The sequence below is a fragment of the Zosterops lateralis genome (assembly GCF_965231275.1).
Source record: "Zosterops lateralis genome assembly, chromosome: 14".
Classification (NCBI taxonomy): Eukaryota; Metazoa; Chordata; class Aves; order Passeriformes; family Zosteropidae; genus Zosterops; species Zosterops lateralis.
Window position 1 is genome coordinate 11,821,380 of NC_139774.1, and position 16,931 is coordinate 11,838,310.

General features: G+C 54.3%; 1 protein-coding gene across 1 annotated transcript; it reads left to right on the forward strand.

The window, feature by feature from the left end:
- Positions 1-325: 325 nt before the first annotated feature.
- Positions 326-12,399, forward strand: CDX1 (caudal type homeobox 1; the record flags this gene model as incomplete). Its single annotated transcript, XM_083872034.1, has 3 exons — positions 326-752; positions 11,834-11,979; positions 12,193-12,399. 3 exons carry the CDS (start codon positions 326-328, stop codon positions 12,397-12,399), a joined length of 780 nt encoding a protein of 259 aa, XP_083728160.1.
- Positions 12,400-16,931: the final 4,532 nt, after the last annotated feature.

The following is a 16,931-nucleotide window of genomic DNA, read 5'->3' on the forward strand; positions in this document are numbered from 1 at the left end:
AGAGGGGCTGGGGGGTCCTCGGTGCTCCCCGGGGTCACCCCCTACCTCATCCTCCCTGCAGTCGGGGTGGGAAGCTCCAACTCGTCCCCTTCACCCGCTGGGGTTTCTGCACTTTGAAATGCAAACCTGCCTTTCAATGCAAATGCTGCGAGAGGTTGGGCCCAATAAAAGCCCGTGGGCAGGGAGGTGCTTGGCCCCAGGACAGGCTCCCCAAGGCGCCCAGGTGAGTGGTGGCGAAGGAGGGGCGGCCGCCTCCCCGCCAAACCCAACCCGGCCGCAGTCGCGGCTCGGCAGCGCAGCATGAGCGCGGGGCCGGCCCGGGAAGATGTATGTGGGGTATCTTGTGGATAAGGACACCAACATGTATCCCAGCCCGGTCCGGCACCCCAGCCTCAACCTGAACCCCCAGAACTACGTGCCGGGGCCACCGCAGTACACGGACTTCGCCAGCTACCACCATGTGCCGGGGATTAACAACGACCTGCACCACGGGCAGCCGGCGGCCGCCTGGGGCTCTCCCTACACCCCTGCCAAGGAGGACTGGCATTCCTATGGGGCCGCCGCGACGCCTTCCACCGCCAGCCCGGGGCAGTTTGGATTCAGCCCCCCAGATTTTAACCCCATTCAGCCTCCGGGCTCTGGACTGCTGCCTCCACCCATCAGCAGCTCGGTCCCCCAGCTCTCCCCTAACGCCCAGAGACGCACCCCCTACGAGTGGATGAGGCGCAGCATTCCCAGCACCAGCAACAACGGTAAGGAAACTCCCAGCCCTGCACCCCTGCACCGTCCCCAGAGCAGAGGATCCCTGGGCCTGGAGTTCTGCAGGGCTGGATCATGGTCGGTGGCTCTCCCGGCAAGGGGAAGGCCAGAGGGACGGCAAGCTTGGCCTGCCCTTGGCTGGACACCCAGTCCTCAAAGAGCAGGGGAGCTCTGAGGTGGCAGGGCTGAGGATGGGCAGGGAGGGTGCTGTCCTTGCACACTGGCAGCTGGGCTTATATGGCTGGAAAGTCCTTTTCTCCAACTGGTGCCATTGCCTGTGGCCACCGGGTAGGATGGGAAGAGCCAGAGACCCCCAGGACCCTGGGAGGGTGATGGATCGGGGAATCTCAAAAGCGCAAGAGTGAGAGCGTGGGGCTGTGGCTGTACATGAGAGTGTGAGCTGGCTATGTGAGGGCCTGTGTATGGTGGGTGTGCATGTGAGTGTGTGTGCAAGGTGCCCAAAGCTGTGAAGCTGTGTGCAGGGAAGGGGCTGTGTGTATATCCAGGCTGTGTGTGTGTGCACTTGTGCATAAGGTGGATTCAGTGAGGTGCTGCAGGCTCTGTGTGAGTGTGCAGGGCACCATGAAGAGTACAGGCAGTGTGTACAGGCAGTGCCACCAGGTGTGTCTGAGAGAGGTGACATGCTCAGTGTGTGTGTGCAGGGCACTGTGAGGAGGACGGTGATGTGCATGGGGGCTGTGTGTGTGAGGGGCACTGTCTGTGTGAGGGCACTGTGTGTGTGTTGGGGACAGTGCCACGTGGAGGGTGGCTGTGGGTGCTGCAGGTGCATGACCAGTGGGTGCTGGGCTCTGCAGGAAAGGGTGCCCTGGTTCCTGTGATTACCTCTGGCCTGGGCACCGAGTGCTCATGCTGTCCCCAGGGTCCTGTCCCCGCTGAACTCCTGACCTGGGGGAAGCGTCTGGGTGACCCCAGCCCCCTACCCGCCCTGCTGCCCACTTCAAAGGCAGTGGGCAGATCCCCCTTGGGGCCAGCCCAAATTGACAAGGACTTCTCTTTGTCATGGAGATGGTGGCCGGCTCCTTTGGCAGTGAGGTGAGGTGCGGGCCCTTTGTCCTGACCTACCCTCAGCCTTTCATCTTCCCAGCCTGGACCCTTCCCAGCGGGACCCATGGGGCTTGCCTGAACCTGCCACTCCTCTCCTGTGCTGGCCATGAGCTCCTCAGAGCTCTGCTGGGGCCAAACTCACTACAGGAGTGCCTGTGGGCATCTCTCGGGGCCAAGTTTGCATTGAGTTACTGCTGCCCCATATCCCTGGAATCAGAGCCTGGGCTCCCTGTTTGCAAAGTGCCTCCAGTTTTTGGCTTGTTTTTGGCTCTGCACTATTCCCAGTAGCTAAGTGCCATGTAAAGGTCTTCTGCAGGGGTGACTGGGATCTTCCAGCATGGAAAATACCTACTCATATTCCCAGAATCTGTGTGGCAGGGATGGGGACCAGTGTCTGCAGTGGAGCAGGCAGAACATCCCGATAAATGGAAAAAAACCCCAGCCCCAGTCCGGAAAGAGGAGGGAGAGGCAGGCTGGTATTTCCTGACCCATTTTAAGCACTGAATGTAACTATTTAGGAAAAATGCTTTCCCTCAGATGCAGTGATGGAGACCCACAGGCATGCCAGGGCTGAGGGCTTCCCTCTACCCAGGGTGGAAAGAGAAATATGATGTGCAGCCCTCCCCTGCAGCAGAGACCCTGCCACTTCTGCAGGTTTTGTAGGTCTGAACATCTTGGTTTCCTATGAGAAGAGAGGTGGGAGGGAAAATGAATGGGGATGGAAAGCCATCAACCGACCTCTCCTTTGGATCAAGGCTATGGGTTTACACCCAGCAGTGGGGCCAAGATGAAACAGGAGCTTGAAAGTGCCTCTGATTGAGTTAGACAACAATTGAGTTGATTGAATTCTGGAAAAATATCATTAGTTGCTTAGTTTGTATCTCTTAGATCAAATACATACAAAGGAACAAATAAACCAGCCTTGTTGCTCTCACACACAGAGGAGCTGCCCCAGCCCCACCAAAGGGATGCAGAGATGAAAGGCCCTTTATTGGGGTAGTTTCCTTAGGATGGATGACCAATAAGCTCCTTTTCCAAATCACCCACAGATTAAGGAGCTGTCCTTGCATCTCTGCTGTGTCCAAGCCCAGTGCTGCTGCTGCCAAGCAACTGCAGGATTTGGGACCATGAGCTGGGAGATGGTGGGATGCAGCTGGTGTTTTCCAGTGCTGCCCTTTAAATAAAAGTCTTCATTAAGCTTGAAAGAGAGTAGACCAGAGTTAGATTTGACATAGATAAGGGTGAAATTCTTAGATGAATCATTTTATTGAAATCAATAAACTGGACTTTAATCAATCTGGATTGATAAACTCCTCATCTCACCGCAGTGGGAATAGGAAATGAATACATGGGGGTTTTTGCTATAAATACCAACAGTTTCATTGTGAATGCTATAAATCATAATACTTCAGAGGGTTGTAAATTAAAGTTCCCCTTCTGTCTTGGCTCGTATGAACACCTCCTGGCCATAATTTGAAAGCTTTTGGGGAGGAGCTGCATGGTAGTAAAATAAAATGTTGTGCAGGGAGTATGAATGTGTTGGGCACTTCTGCAAATGTGAGCCAGAGCTTGAGAAAAATCAATGAGAAATCTCCTTAATGACTCACTGCAGAGTCAGGCTTTACAGGGGGATGGTTTTCTGTACCTGTTGCTACATTCATGCATGCTTCACCTGGCTGAGCTGAGATAACCCAGCAGCAGAAGGGATTGCAACGCCAGGAATTGGGAGTTACAGGGAACTGAGCTGGAAGATGTCCCCAGGCCTCATTTCTCTCTCCAATGTCACCTCCTTTCCTGCTCATAAAATCTTCACTAGCAGCATGTCAGAGCCTCATGCTTCCTCCTTATTCACAATTATTTGCAAACTTCCCTGTGAATTGCACCCAGGGTTTATAAAAAAAGCTCAGGAAGGTGGCTGGAAGCGGGGCTGGCTGAACTTTGAAATTCACCCTCTGCTTGTTAGTCATGCAAATCCTCAGATACTGCCTCGGGTCTGGCTTTTAGGTCACTAATTGAGCAGGGGCTGCAGTGCTAAATATTGCGAGTGAAAGTGCAATTGGAGCATTCCTTGCAGAGGCAAATGTGCTCAGGGCTTCGTGTGGTACCAATGCCCGTGGTGCCCACGCAGGTTTTGGGGTGATGAAGGGAGAGCAAGCAGTGATGCTCTGAGCATGTGCTGATTTGCTGGGTGTGCAGTTTTCCATCTCAGTTTTATTATTTCTAGGTCAGTTTTCCAGCTCTGTTTATTTTCCTAGTGGGGCCCATGAACCCTGGGGGAAAGAGTAAAAATCCCAATAATGAGGCAGAAACGTTTCCCCTGGACTGCTGGGATTCATGCTGTGCTTGGTATGTTTTGGGACGATAGTGCTGGCTGGAGGACAGTGCATTTCCCTGGTCAGTCCCTGCATGAGGAGCCTTTCTTTAGGACATGCTCATTTCCCTGTGAGACCCTTTCCTTCACTGGGACACTCAGGGGGGTGTGTTGGGCCTCATCAGTCTTCTCCCCTTGAATTATTAACCCACAACCTGCTCCTGGCCCCAGCTGGGGTTTGTTGACTGCTTAGCCTGCTGGCCAAGGTACAGGCCTCTCAAACTTTCCTAGAATTGACTTTCCTTGAACAAAAAGGGCTTCCCTGGAGCACTGGCAGTACCTACGTGATGGGCTTGGCTGGCTAATACCCCGGGATTAGCAGAGGGACACTTTAAACCCCTGGCCAATGACAGATGTTTCCTATAGGGGACCTTTCAAGGACAGCCACTCCAGACCTGTTAGCTTTGTGATTTCTTGGATAAGGGGCTGGGTCCTTCCCCCACACTGCCCCACGGCAAGGATGGGCCAAATCCTGGGGGGCTGCAAAGGGGCAAAAGAACCCTGGTGCCCGTATGGGACTCCCATTGCCTTGCTGTCCTCCTCCTCCTACTGCAGATGAGCCACATCCAGCCAGGTGGCAGGGTGGCATGAGCTGGGTCAGGGCTGGAGTGAGGTGACGTTGTGGATGGGGCTGTGCTCACCCCACATGTGCCAGCAGCCCATGTGTCACCGCGGCGCTCCCTGTCCTCCCGCGCTGCTGTGGTCTTTGACCCAGCACAGGAGCCAAGCTGGCAGCACTCAGCTCAGCACTCATAAAACATGGGAACAACTGAAGGAATTTGCCAGTTGCCAAAATAAAGGATTGAATCACTGCAGGGCTGGGAAAGGCTTGCCCCAACACCCAGCTTCGTGCTGCTGCCCCTGGGGATGAAGGGCTTCTGGTTGTGTTGTCCATGTCCAAGAACATGGGGTTGTCATGGGGAATTGCCAGCCCACTGCAAACACCAGGCATCTGCTCTTCATCCCCTTGGGGTTGGCATCTCCTGGGAGGAGGATGGGGCTTGCAGGAGGGGTGTGCTCACCAGTGGGTGTGGATGTGGGTGCAGCTCTGTCCCTGTCCCACTGTTTTGGCTGTGCAAAACCCAGCCAGGCCCAGCCTGTGCTCCTGTGCACTGGTCTGCACTCTCCAAATCTAGCTCTTTGATCAGGTGTTTCTCCCTTTCCTGGCAGCAGTTTCTCCCTTTCCTGCCCTGCCTGACTGCGCACCAAGCCTGGGCTCTGCCCCAAGCTCTGCCATGGCCACAGCCCCCAGGGATGCATTCCCCAGCCACACACACAGCTTTTTAGGGAACACAGAGATTGATCCTCAGTGAGCAGGAGACCAAAAGCCATTAGGTCAAGCGGTGCAGTTTGGCGAATGAAATGTTTCCAGTTCTCACCATATCAAGCTGAACCAGGTTTTATTGCTGCCTGGTGCACATGAGAGAATTGCAGTTTGCTCTGAAGCCTTTAGCACCAGGAAGAAATATTCAGGTTGTGTGAGGTGAATCACCATGGAGAGAGCTACCCTGGGTGTAGGAGCATTGCTGGGCTCCTTGGAGGGGCCCTCAGACTCCAAGATGGGTCCTGCTCAACCCTGATGTCTCAAATGCCCATTTTTCCATCCCAGAGTAGAGATGGGAGAGCTTTGGCAGAGCCCGTTCAGTGAGGATTCATCCAGCATTCCCTCCCTCCACAGCTCTGAGACATTAAATATGTACAGAGAGGATGTGTGGTTCCTCTCACTCAGTTTTTGACACCCAGCCTTGTCTAAATGCAATGCATTCTGGCAGAGGAGTGATGTCAGGCAGGGATGTCGGGGAGGATTGCCCTACAGAGGGGGTCGTTTCTCCTGGCTCTGATGAAACAAGCCACATGGCTCCGGCGCTTCGCCCCGTGTCGGCCGTCCCATCCATCACTCCTCTGCTTCCTGCGGCACAGGGAAAATAGCTGAGCATGTTGAAGTATGCAAGGGAAGGGGAAGGCTTGTGAAAACCGCGAGCTGCTGGTTCCCAGCGCTCAGGGAGTGTGAGGGGCTCGGGTTTATCCCCCCCTCCCGGGCCACAGAGGAGCGTGGGTGTTTTGGAGTGGAGGGGGAGCTGGAGGGGAAAGGAGGGGGAAAAAATGAGCGTGGGAAGGGGGTGAACAGGGAGGGCATCAGAGGCTCAGCCCTTCCCATCACCAGTCCAGACTTTGGGGCTCCCGTTTCCAGTGGGTTTGGGGATGGTGCAATGAGCTGCGTTGTCTGTCCCGAGCCTCAGCATCAGCTCTGTGCAGGGCGGCTCCCATCAACGCTGCTCGGCAGAGGGAGCATCGACCCCTCTGCACGCAGGCAGCTGGAGCACATCTGGCTGCCAGATGAGGGTGGCTCCAGCCAGCCTGGAGGCTCCTGAGCTTTAGAAGCCGACCTCAACCCTTTCCTGGGCCTGGGGTCTCTGTCATGAGGCATTTCTCTGCTGGCTGTCCTCAGTTTTGTGGGTCGTGAGGGGGATTTCCCCCCATGGTGCTGCAGAAGGACTGGGGATTAAGCTGTCCAGGGAATCTCATGGCTCTGACACTGGGACTGTGTGCCTCCGTTTCTCCAGCTGTTGCATTGCCTAAGCTGTCAGGGATGAGGGAAGTTTTCCTTGATCCTTTCCCTGGTGAGAAATGATGCTCCCAGGTCCTGATGGAGCTCTGGTTCCTCTGGGATGGGAGGATTTTATTCTCTTTGCAAGTGGATGCTACTCATTGAGAATGGAGCAGCTTTATCATGGAGAGGGAGCACTCACATGGAGGGGAGAGCCTTGTGTCCTGTCTTGCTGCACTTTACCTCCAGTATGGACCAGCTCTTTCCCAGGTGGTCCGTGGTGAGAGGACTTTTACAACTGATGTTTTTCATCATTGTAATATTGTAATGCCATCAGATAGTGTGGGACCAGGCCCCAGTACAGACAGATGGGCAGACAAGGCTGTACAGATGGAGCCAGTGTGGGGCCAGAGCACAGCCAGGAAGATGGGATCGGGCAGGATGGCTCTGGGAGCACAAGGAGCCAGCACAGAGCAAGGCATGAGAGCTGCTGAGGCAGCCTGGCAGCAGTGCCTCCTTCCCCCCTCCCAGCACCTCCTCTACACAGCAATATCCAATGTGTCCCCAGGCCTTGGGGACCTCTGCTGTGGGGTGCAACAGCTGTCACTACCCTGGGCTCTCATCCCAGTGGCCCCAGCCAGTGGGTTGGGGCTGCCATGCTCCAGCTTCCCTCACCAGAGCCCTGATGGCTGCACAACAGAGTTTGTGGTTGTGGTAATTTTGAGCTGCTTTGACCTGTGACATAGACACTTTTAGAAAAGTGTTGCAGTTTGTGCTCCTGGCTGCTGTCAGCTGTGCTGCTCCTGCTGTGGCTGGGAGAAATGTGTCCCACAGATGGGGGTCCTCCATTTGGAGCTGGGCTGATCCCCTCGTAACATGCCAGCTTTTGCTCCACCCCCACCCAAGGTGCCACTGCCACCCAACAGTCTCTTTCCTCTTTCCCTGGTTTGAACCAGCCCCATCCCAGCTGTTCTTAGAGCTGCTCAGCACCAGTCTCACAATGTCCATATTCTCAGTCTCTTAGGGTTTTCAGGGCACAGTTTTTTACTTCAAGCCATCCTTTGGGCAGGTCAGGACTGGGGGTGGTGAAATATTCCTGGCAGTCTCCACTGTGGCTGTGAGGGGAAAGAGCTTGAGATGGTGAGCACAGGATCCACTTTGATTTTCCCTTGCCCTGCCAGGCTGCTGATCCAGCCCAGGGCAGGAGCTCTGGGATCCCTGTCTTGGGGCAGGGTGCTTTGGGGAGTGAATCCAGGCTGGGGTCAGGACTCCATCCCCCTGTGTGTGTGCGTGCACACTTGGGAGCGCGTCCCTTGGGGTTTGCACAGCACATTAAAGCTATTCCCTTATCTAATCATGGCTCAGGTGAGTGCTATTAGGGTTATACATTAACAGGGGTAACGATACCCTCTCCCCATGCTGTCATTGGCCCTGCCTTGATCCTAAAGCCGAAACCATTCCCCACTGGCCCCACGGATGGCTCCATTTGCCTGTCCAAGCAGTTCCTTTGCCTGGTCTTTTGGGGACAAGCGGGAAGGGCTGTAAATGCATAGTAGGGTTGGAAGGGCCTAACAAACGTGCAAAGAGACATCACTGGCACCCCCTCTGCACCCCATCCACACTCCCTCCTGGGGCAGCAGCCCCAGTTCCAAGTTATCCAAGCCAGGGGACAGCCTGTTTCAGCTTTGCCAGGCTTGGCTGGAAATGCAGGGGCAGTTTCCCTCTGTTTGGCCATAGGCAATGAGGGCTCCCCAAAAGGAACCGGATTGGCTTGTCCCGAATTTCCTCTTTCTTTTCACAGAGCCATAAAAAGTCTCCAGGAGAGAGTTAAGTGTAACCCAGCATTCATATTCAAGGTAGTTGAATTATTCATTGTCAATAGTATTTCTTGCAAATCCTTTTCTTTTCCTTGTGAATCACCCACAGTACATCCCTGAATTCAGCAAACATCCGAAACCAGCAATTAGTGGAGGTGAATAGCTTTCCATCTCTGGCTTGGTTGTCAGCCCTCTGTTTTGAGTCTTTTCTACCTGATATTGAGCAGTAAGTGATGATATTGATACTAATATTGAGCCTGGTGCCCAGCTCACCCTGTGGTGGCTCCGACAGCCCTGAGGCAAAGCCCAGCCTCCATCTAGGGTGAAGGATGAAGAAGGAATAACAAAGAATAGGCTGTGATGGATCTATTTACAGCTGTAGCAGGAAATAATAATTCCTACTGAAATTCATGGCATATGTGATATTCACAAACCGCCTTATTCTTTAGTCTTCAGTTTATTTTTTTTACTCTATCTGTCAACTCCTTCACTTTCCAGGTGTTCCTTTTTTCCAAACAGTGGTATTCAAATAAAAACATTGCAAGTAAGACCATTTTAAAGTCATTATCTCTTTAGAGAGGCTTTTGCTTTCAAATAAAAAAAAAAAAAAGAAAAAAAAAAAAAAAAAAAAAAAAAAAGAAAAAAAATAGAGAGAGATAAATCTATGAGAAATAAAAATCTTGCAGGAGCCCCTGAGCCTGGAGCAGCCAGAGGGAGCCCAGTTTCTCACAGAGCTGCTAAACCTCACATAAATCTCCACCAGAGCATCTGGTTTATTCTGTAACTTCTTGGGAATTGCTGCATTTGCAGATTCAGCACAGGTCCCTCCTGGGCTGGGGTGCAGAAGAAGTTCTTTTGATGCTGGTGAACCTTTCCCCTGCAGAGTGGTGAGAGGCAGCAGTGACCCCCGAGATGGACGGGGGCCCTGTGGGAGGGTGAGAGCAGGGTGCAGGTCCTGTGTGGGCTGGGTGCCCCCGGGGCTGGGTGCCCCTGGTATCACCCCAGCCTGGCAGAGTCTCCCGTGGGCAGTTTTGCCTGGAGCTGTCACAGCTGATGTGTGTCAGATAGGAGACAAAGCTGCCATAGGTCCCTCGCACATGGAATCTCTGCGTTTCAGCCCTGTCTCTGCAGACATTCCACAAACACCTTGCTCAATCATATTAACCTTTTTTACCCTTTTTTAACCCAAAGAGTCACCCTGTGGGGTATGTGCAGGTTTGACCTGGTGGTGGTGAGGAGGGATTATGTGTTTGCTTCTGACCAGCCCTGGAATGAGCTGAACTCCCCACTCTGAAACATTGACCGAATTCATCACATCCTTCAAATATGAGTTAGTGGTGGAAGTCCTGCCCTGCTGCTGGAACTCTGGTTCTATTCCTGGTCATGTTGCAGCCTTGTTGGGCTTTTTCCCTCTTCCGTGGATCACTGGAGAGCTTTAGTGTTTCTTGGGGACTGTGCTGGGACCCTCAGCCATCACCCTGCTCACACTGTGCTGAGCCCATGCCAGCACCACCAGCAGCAATGGCAGGAGGACACAGACAGTAGCATAGTCATGGAAACTGGGTGCTAAATTGAATTGACTGCTGCTTGTGTGCCTGGGAGTGCCAGCATCAAGTCCCAGCAGGGTGAGATGCCTTCCATGCCCATCCCTGGTCTCTTTTACATTTAAGTTTCAGCATAAGAAGTGGCTTAGGAATGTTTCTATCTCCTTGCAATGGGAGAGCAGAAGAGAGACACTGTCAAAAATAAAACTGAGCTGGTTAACCAACAGATTTGCAGCCTGGAGGTTGGGGGTTTCCTCTGTGCGTGTTCTCTGATATCTTATTAGGGTGTCTAGAGCCCAGTTTTCCTCTGCACCACCTAAACTCCTGCTTCCACTCATATGGTGTCAGAATTTAATTGTATTGCTGAAACTGCCCAGTGTCCAACTGATTTGGCCCAAATGGGTGGATGTGCAAAGGGCTCGTTAGGGAAAACAGACAAACAGGAAGGCAGGCACAAAAAAATCCCCTTTCCTGGCAGGACCAGGCTGCGAGCAAGGTTATATAGGTTGCTGGGTCACTAGAAATCCCTTTCTGCACATCTGCAGCAGTGGTGTGCAGTATCTTGTCCATGCTGATACACCCCAGGGAAATCCATGGAGCTGTTCTAAGCTTGCTCCCCCTCCTTCCCTCAGCAGCACTGCTCTCAGCATCAGAAATTCAGGGGAAGATGGGCAAACACGCCTGTCAGGCAAACAAATGGCCAGGCATCATCCCTCTCGGTTCCCTGGAACAGGATTTTTTAATTTTGGGTGGAGAAGCAAATATTCACAGCTGTGTTTATTCCCTGCCTATGGGCTCTTCTGCAGAGGAAAACACCAGGAACTTGTCAGCAAACTGCCAGGCATGGGTGTCCTCCCCCAGAGTGCCACCTGCCCCTCACAGCCCAGGCAGAGTTCCATAGCTCACCCTGTGTGCCTGTGGAGTAACAAAGGAACTTAGGAAGAGACAGCTGGGCTATCTTTGTATTTTTCTGCTAGAAAGCAGCAGGTGCTGTTTGCAGACCCATGGGATGTGCATCTGTGTGCACAGACATGTGGATCCTGATGGCCCCAAGCTCTGTCCATATCTGGGGGGATGAAGGAGAGATTCAGGCTGGCTTTGGCCAAACACCCCTGGCCCATGTAGCCAGTCCCCAGGGGTGCCTAGGCGTCATGTGGGCTTTCTCCAGTGCATCTTTGAAGACTGCACCTAAAGCACTATCCTCTGTCTTAGCTCAGTACGGGGAGGAGAGTAACCCTCTGTGTGGCAGAGAAATGTGGTAATTCCATGGTTTTCTGTCCTTCCTCTGTTCTGATCCATGCACATTTAAGTGATGGCACCTTGGTTTGGGGCATCCTAGAAAAAGAGCTGGGCCTTCCTTAGCCCTGCCAGGCAGCCTCTCCTCAGCCCACCACAGGACCTGCAGCTCTGCTGCTCTCAGGGGCCATGTGTCATGACACAGGGGATTTATGGTCCATCTTCCTGAGGCACCTCTGAATCCCTCCTGCTCTTTCCACCAAGCAATTCCACCAAAGCCCAGGTACTTCCCAACAAGAAGAAACACTCTAGTGTGAAACAAGAAGGATGTTAAAGCCAGTAGGAGCCTCCTGACTCTCTTTCCCACTGGTTCCCAAGGCATTGCCATGTTTCTCCTGAGCTCTCCCACAGGTGGTTGTGGAGATGCTCCTTCCATTCCACTGCTCCCCTCGTTCCCCCATTGCCTCACCCCCCACTCTTCTCTCTCTGCCAGGCAAGACCAGGACAAAGGACAAGTACCGGGTGGTGTACACGGACCACCAGCGCCTGGAGCTGGAGAAGGAGTTTCACTACAGCCGCTACATCACCATCCGCCGCAAGGCCGAGCTGGCCGTGGCCCTTGGGCTGACTGAACGGCAGGTCAGTGCTTCACTGTCCTGGAAAACCATGTCCTGGGGATGGGGAAGGGCAAGGGTTTTATCCCAAGTAATTAGAGCAGGCCCCACCTTGCTGCACAGAAATCCCTTCCTTTCCAAACTTTGGGGTGCCCTCCCTGCCCCGTGGGGACTGGGGGTTGTCATCCTTGCCTGCGTCCATCCTCATCTCTTCGTTGCTACCTTTTCCTTCCTGCAGGTGAAAATCTGGTTTCAGAATCGGAGGGCGAAGGAGAGGAAGGTGAACAAGAAGAAGCTGCAGCAGCAGAGCCAGCCCACCAGCACCACCACGCCAACCCCACCTGCTGTCAGCACCCTGGGACCCATCGGGGGTCTCTGCAGCAACAATGCCCCCAACCTTGTCTCCTCCTCGCCGCTGACGATCAAGGAAGAATTCATGCCTTAACCCTCTTCACCAGCTACAGACCCCTAGAGAAAAGCACTATGCAGCAGAGCCCCACCAGCCCATGTGCTCTGAAGGGTGACAGCCCCTTCCCAAAGACACGACTGTCCCTGACTGAACCAATGGGGCAGACAGTGAGGCTGGGCCAGGTGGCACTGGGGCCTTCCCAAGGGACTGGTGGGCTCTCCTCTGTGTAAAAAACGTGGGTTGGCTACTGCTCTCCCATAGGAACCACACACTGGTTTGGTCTCTGGTTTTTGTAGCCCACGGCAAGGTCCTGATGTCAGCAGAAGGAAGGGGGTGATGGTGGAGGAGGGCTTTCCTCTGGTGCTCCAGGTGCTTCCTTCAGTGTTCCTGGCAATCCAGCTGCCTGGTGCTTTTGGGCAGTTCGAACAAGACTGAAATAGAAAAAAGACCTGGCTGGACTTAAGGCAAAATGAATTTCTGCTGAACTGGTCTCCCAGGAGGTGAGGTGAGGAGGGCAGAGCAAGTTGGGCTCTGGGAACCAGGCAAGACCCTCAGCTGCAGGACATGACATGGGAGCCCTTCAGACCGTGGTGATGGGGGCAAGCTGGAGCACATCTGTGACAAGAGTACCTGAACATCCCCACCCTTGTCCCCAGTGACGCTGGCAGTGCGCAACCCTGCATCCCCAGCCGTGCCTCTGCAGCCACACAGAGCCATGTGGAGGCATCTCCACAGCCCTGGTTCCCCTGGCTGTGCCATGGCAAGGTGGCACTGCAGCCATCCTCCACCTGGAGGACAGGGAGAGGGTAGAAGGGAGCCCAGCACAGGCAGAATTGGGGCAGACCACCCTGCTGAGCCCTTACATGGGGAAGGGAAGGAGAATGGAAGGTTTTCCATCAGGACAGGGTCCAAGAACCAGCCCCAGGCTGTCCAGAAGAGCCAATACTGAGAGAGCTTTGGGTGCTGGTCCAAGGGAGCATAGTAACTGCAGGCACCAGGAGCTGCTGCCAGGTGGGCAGGGGCCTCCTCAGGCATGCAGGAAATGAGTGGCATGTGTCCTGGTGTCAGGTGATGGAGAGATGATTTTCATAAAGACATAGAAGCATTTCTTTTCCTATTTTCTTTAGAACTGCAGATTACAGGACTACAGATTTTGTCCTCCCTGTCTCCCTGCTCCTCCATGCACTGCACTCCTTCTCACTCACTGTGTTCCCTAGGCCAGTTAGCTAAACCCCATCCATTCCTACTGGTGAACTGCAGCTGACAAATCCCTTCATCCTGCTGAGTCTTGACCATTGTACAGGCCCAGGTTAATGTACAGCCCAGTTTCAGCAACCCCAAAGGCCAGTGGGGCACAGCTGGGACACAGGAGGGTCTGTGTCTTGTTCTTAGGGCTGCACCTCAGCTGCAGTTCTGCAGACCAAGACAGGGATGAGGGAGCATGAGCTTTGCATGGTGGATTGTGTAACATTTCTCAGCATTTTCTCTCCAAGCTCTGGGAAAATAGAGCAGCGGACATGTCCCTGCTGCCTGAAGACCACCCAGTCAAACCCTCAAATCCCACCTGACACTGCTTGTGCCTCACATCCCTTGGCCACCCTGTCCACTGCCAACCCCCACCCCTCCCAGCCCTCAGAACACAAAGTCCCCAAGTGTGCTGTGGCTTTTACAAGTGGGTACCTGTTTTCCCACTGTGTCCACTGCTCTGCTCCAGCCCTCAAAGACTTTGGGTCTCTCTCCTGCCAGTGACACTTCTCACAGCCACTGTTACCAGGTGTGCTCGGTGATGAGGACAAATGTTTGCATCGGCTCAGGACTTCAGCTCAGTTTTTGTGTATATAAGGCAGAACTGGTTTTCCTTTTTATTTTTTAGGCATCAGTGAAAATAAAAACAAGCAGGGATCCTGTGTGACACAGGTTTGTTGCTGTCATTCCTGGCCCGTGGTGCTGTGGCAGGGGAGGGTGTTGGCTTCAGGGTCACACTGGCGCTGATGCTCCTGGGCACAGCCAGGGTTGGGAAGGGTGTCTTGAGGCAGCAGCCTTGTCCTTGTAGCACACGGTGTGCCTGTCCCACAGGGACACTGCTGGCAGTGGCATGGCTCATATCATGGCATGGCACTGCCACGTCTCATTCCTTTGGCACCAAGAGGGGTGGCAGTACTGGGTGACACGATGGCTGCAAACTCACAGCACTGGAGACAGAGAGGAGAGGGTGAGGCCATTGTTGGGCTGGCAGAGGCCAAAGAACAAGGCCAGCTGCCCAAGGATGTGGCCGCCTCCTGTTGGCGCCTCCTGGTCTCTAATCTCTTTTTATGGCTGTCGATGGGCTGAATATCCTCCTTGTCCAAGATGAATAAACAGAGAATGAGGATGTGAATTAGTGCCTGGGACAGCTGGCATGGGTACCTGACACTCTCCCCTCTCCATCCCATCAGTGTTCCCCTCCTCTAGCAGAACACTGAGCAAGGGGCTGCCCTTGAATGCCTGCCCCAAACGGCTCCTCCAACCCCAAAACTCCTTCCAGTACCAAGTGTTGCATGAGGTGTGTTGAGGTGCCAGGGCAGGGCAGGTGGCTGTGGAGGGACACCTGAAGCAGCATAAAGTTCTTGTGGGTGGAGGAGATGGAGGCCTGGGAACAGGATGAGGTGGCATTGCTGAGAGAGGGACAGAGCAAAGTGTTCCTGCAATTGCAACAGAGGCTGCACCTACTGCTGTACCTTGGTGACCCTGCACTCACCAGCCTGGTGCCAGGCTGCCCATGGCACAGAACCACCTCATGCATCCCTGCAAGGAAACGGAACTGAAAACAGGCAGGGGAATTCAAATGCAATGGAGCTGGTGCCATATAGGAAAGGGATGAGATGAATCAGGCAACTGCCTGAAGAGCTGGGCTGGACTGGGGAAACTGGAGCTGCTTCTGTGTGCGGACTCCAGCATGGCCCCCATGGTGGGGACTGGCTCCCCCACACTCATCCTCCCTCACTGGATTTTGGATGTCCTTAATGTCTAATTTTGGATGCCTTTAATGTCTAATTTTGCCATTGCCACATGGAAACCAGCAGTGGGATCCTGCCCTGGCAGGGTGATGGCAGCCCAGCACTGGGCATCACTATTGTCTGCAAGGGGGGAGCCCACAGCCAGCAGTGGGGAGGGGAACAGAGTCCTGCTGGGGGCAAAATGTGCATCTCCCAAATTCACCTGCAGTGTTGGGTGGCTGGAAGGGAGATGAGGGGCTGGGACATAGGGAAGATGCTCCACTGCCCGCCCAGAGAGGCTGCGGGTGCCGTTGACAGGATGAAATTCCAACTGATACCCTAATCTGGCGCCTGCCTGTTTGCACAGCAGGGTAAAAGTCCAGGGAGCTGTGGGCTGTGCCCTTGGGTCCCTGCCACCCCTGTGTGCACAGGGAGCCGGCGCTGGCAGGAAGAGGCAATAAATGCGCCCACACACCCAGCCACCCCTTCCCCCTACACACACACACGCCCCTTGACCGGGTGACGAAATGCATCTGCTCCGTTCCCCCTCCCATGTCCTCCCCTGCGCCCTGCACCTGCCACTTGGGCAGGGATGGGTGAACCATGCAGGGCCCTCCCTGTGCCAGGAAAGGGGCTGGTGGACACCATGTCCCCACCAGCTTTGGAACCTTTGATTCAAATCTCCTGGATACGTGTCACCTAGATGGTTTCACCCCTGGCAGGTGATGAACGCCTGGTTTTAGCACCTGCGGCAGCTGCCTCCTAAGTCACATGTCCCCCATGGAACCTGGCCCTTACGGGGACAGCCTGCTCTCACAGCCAGGGGACCCTGAGGGCCATCCTCTACAAGTTTCTCCCTGCTCTTCCCTCCTCGCTTTCCATCAGCTGCCACTGCCCAGCTTTACTCCTCCTTGGAGGAATTTTGAAACCATCATCAAAATAAGGCTGGGCACAGCAGGTGGCCGAGCACACCCGTCCTGCCAGCAGCCTCCAGCATGGCACACTTCCCAGCAGTGACTAACCACAGCACCGCTGCCTTGTCGCCTTCCTCGTGTCTGCGGCGCGGATCTGGGCACGGGCCCATCCTGCTGCCAGCCACCTTCTCCCTCCCTGCCACCCGGATGTGTGTGGGCTGCCTAGGGAGGGTGGGCAAGGGTGTTTCCCCAGCCTGTGTTCTGCCCTCTCTTTGCCCTCCAGGCAAGAGCGGGCAGTGCCAGTGTCTGTCAGTGCTGCCCTGGGGTGGAGGATGTGTGTTCTGCTTTGCCCCATGAGAAGGGAAAGGTTTACTTGGTGTCCCAGGGGGTGGCTCAGAGGTGGAGTGGGAGAAAACAAAACTTGCTAGAAAATGCTTGCAAGCCCTGTGTGTGCTACCTAGTGCCAGCCCCTTGGGGGTCAGGGCACGAAGACTGTTGTACACACCCCTGTCCTCTCCTGGCATTTTTGGGGTCTCTAGATTGCACTGCTCCTTCTGGCTGTTACTGCCTCTGGTGTGTGCTGTTCCAAGAAGTGCATTTCTTGCCAGCTCCAGGGCAATGCAAGACTTGGTCCAGTCCAGCTCTGCAAAGCTAAGCTGGAACATCTCAGGTGCCTGAG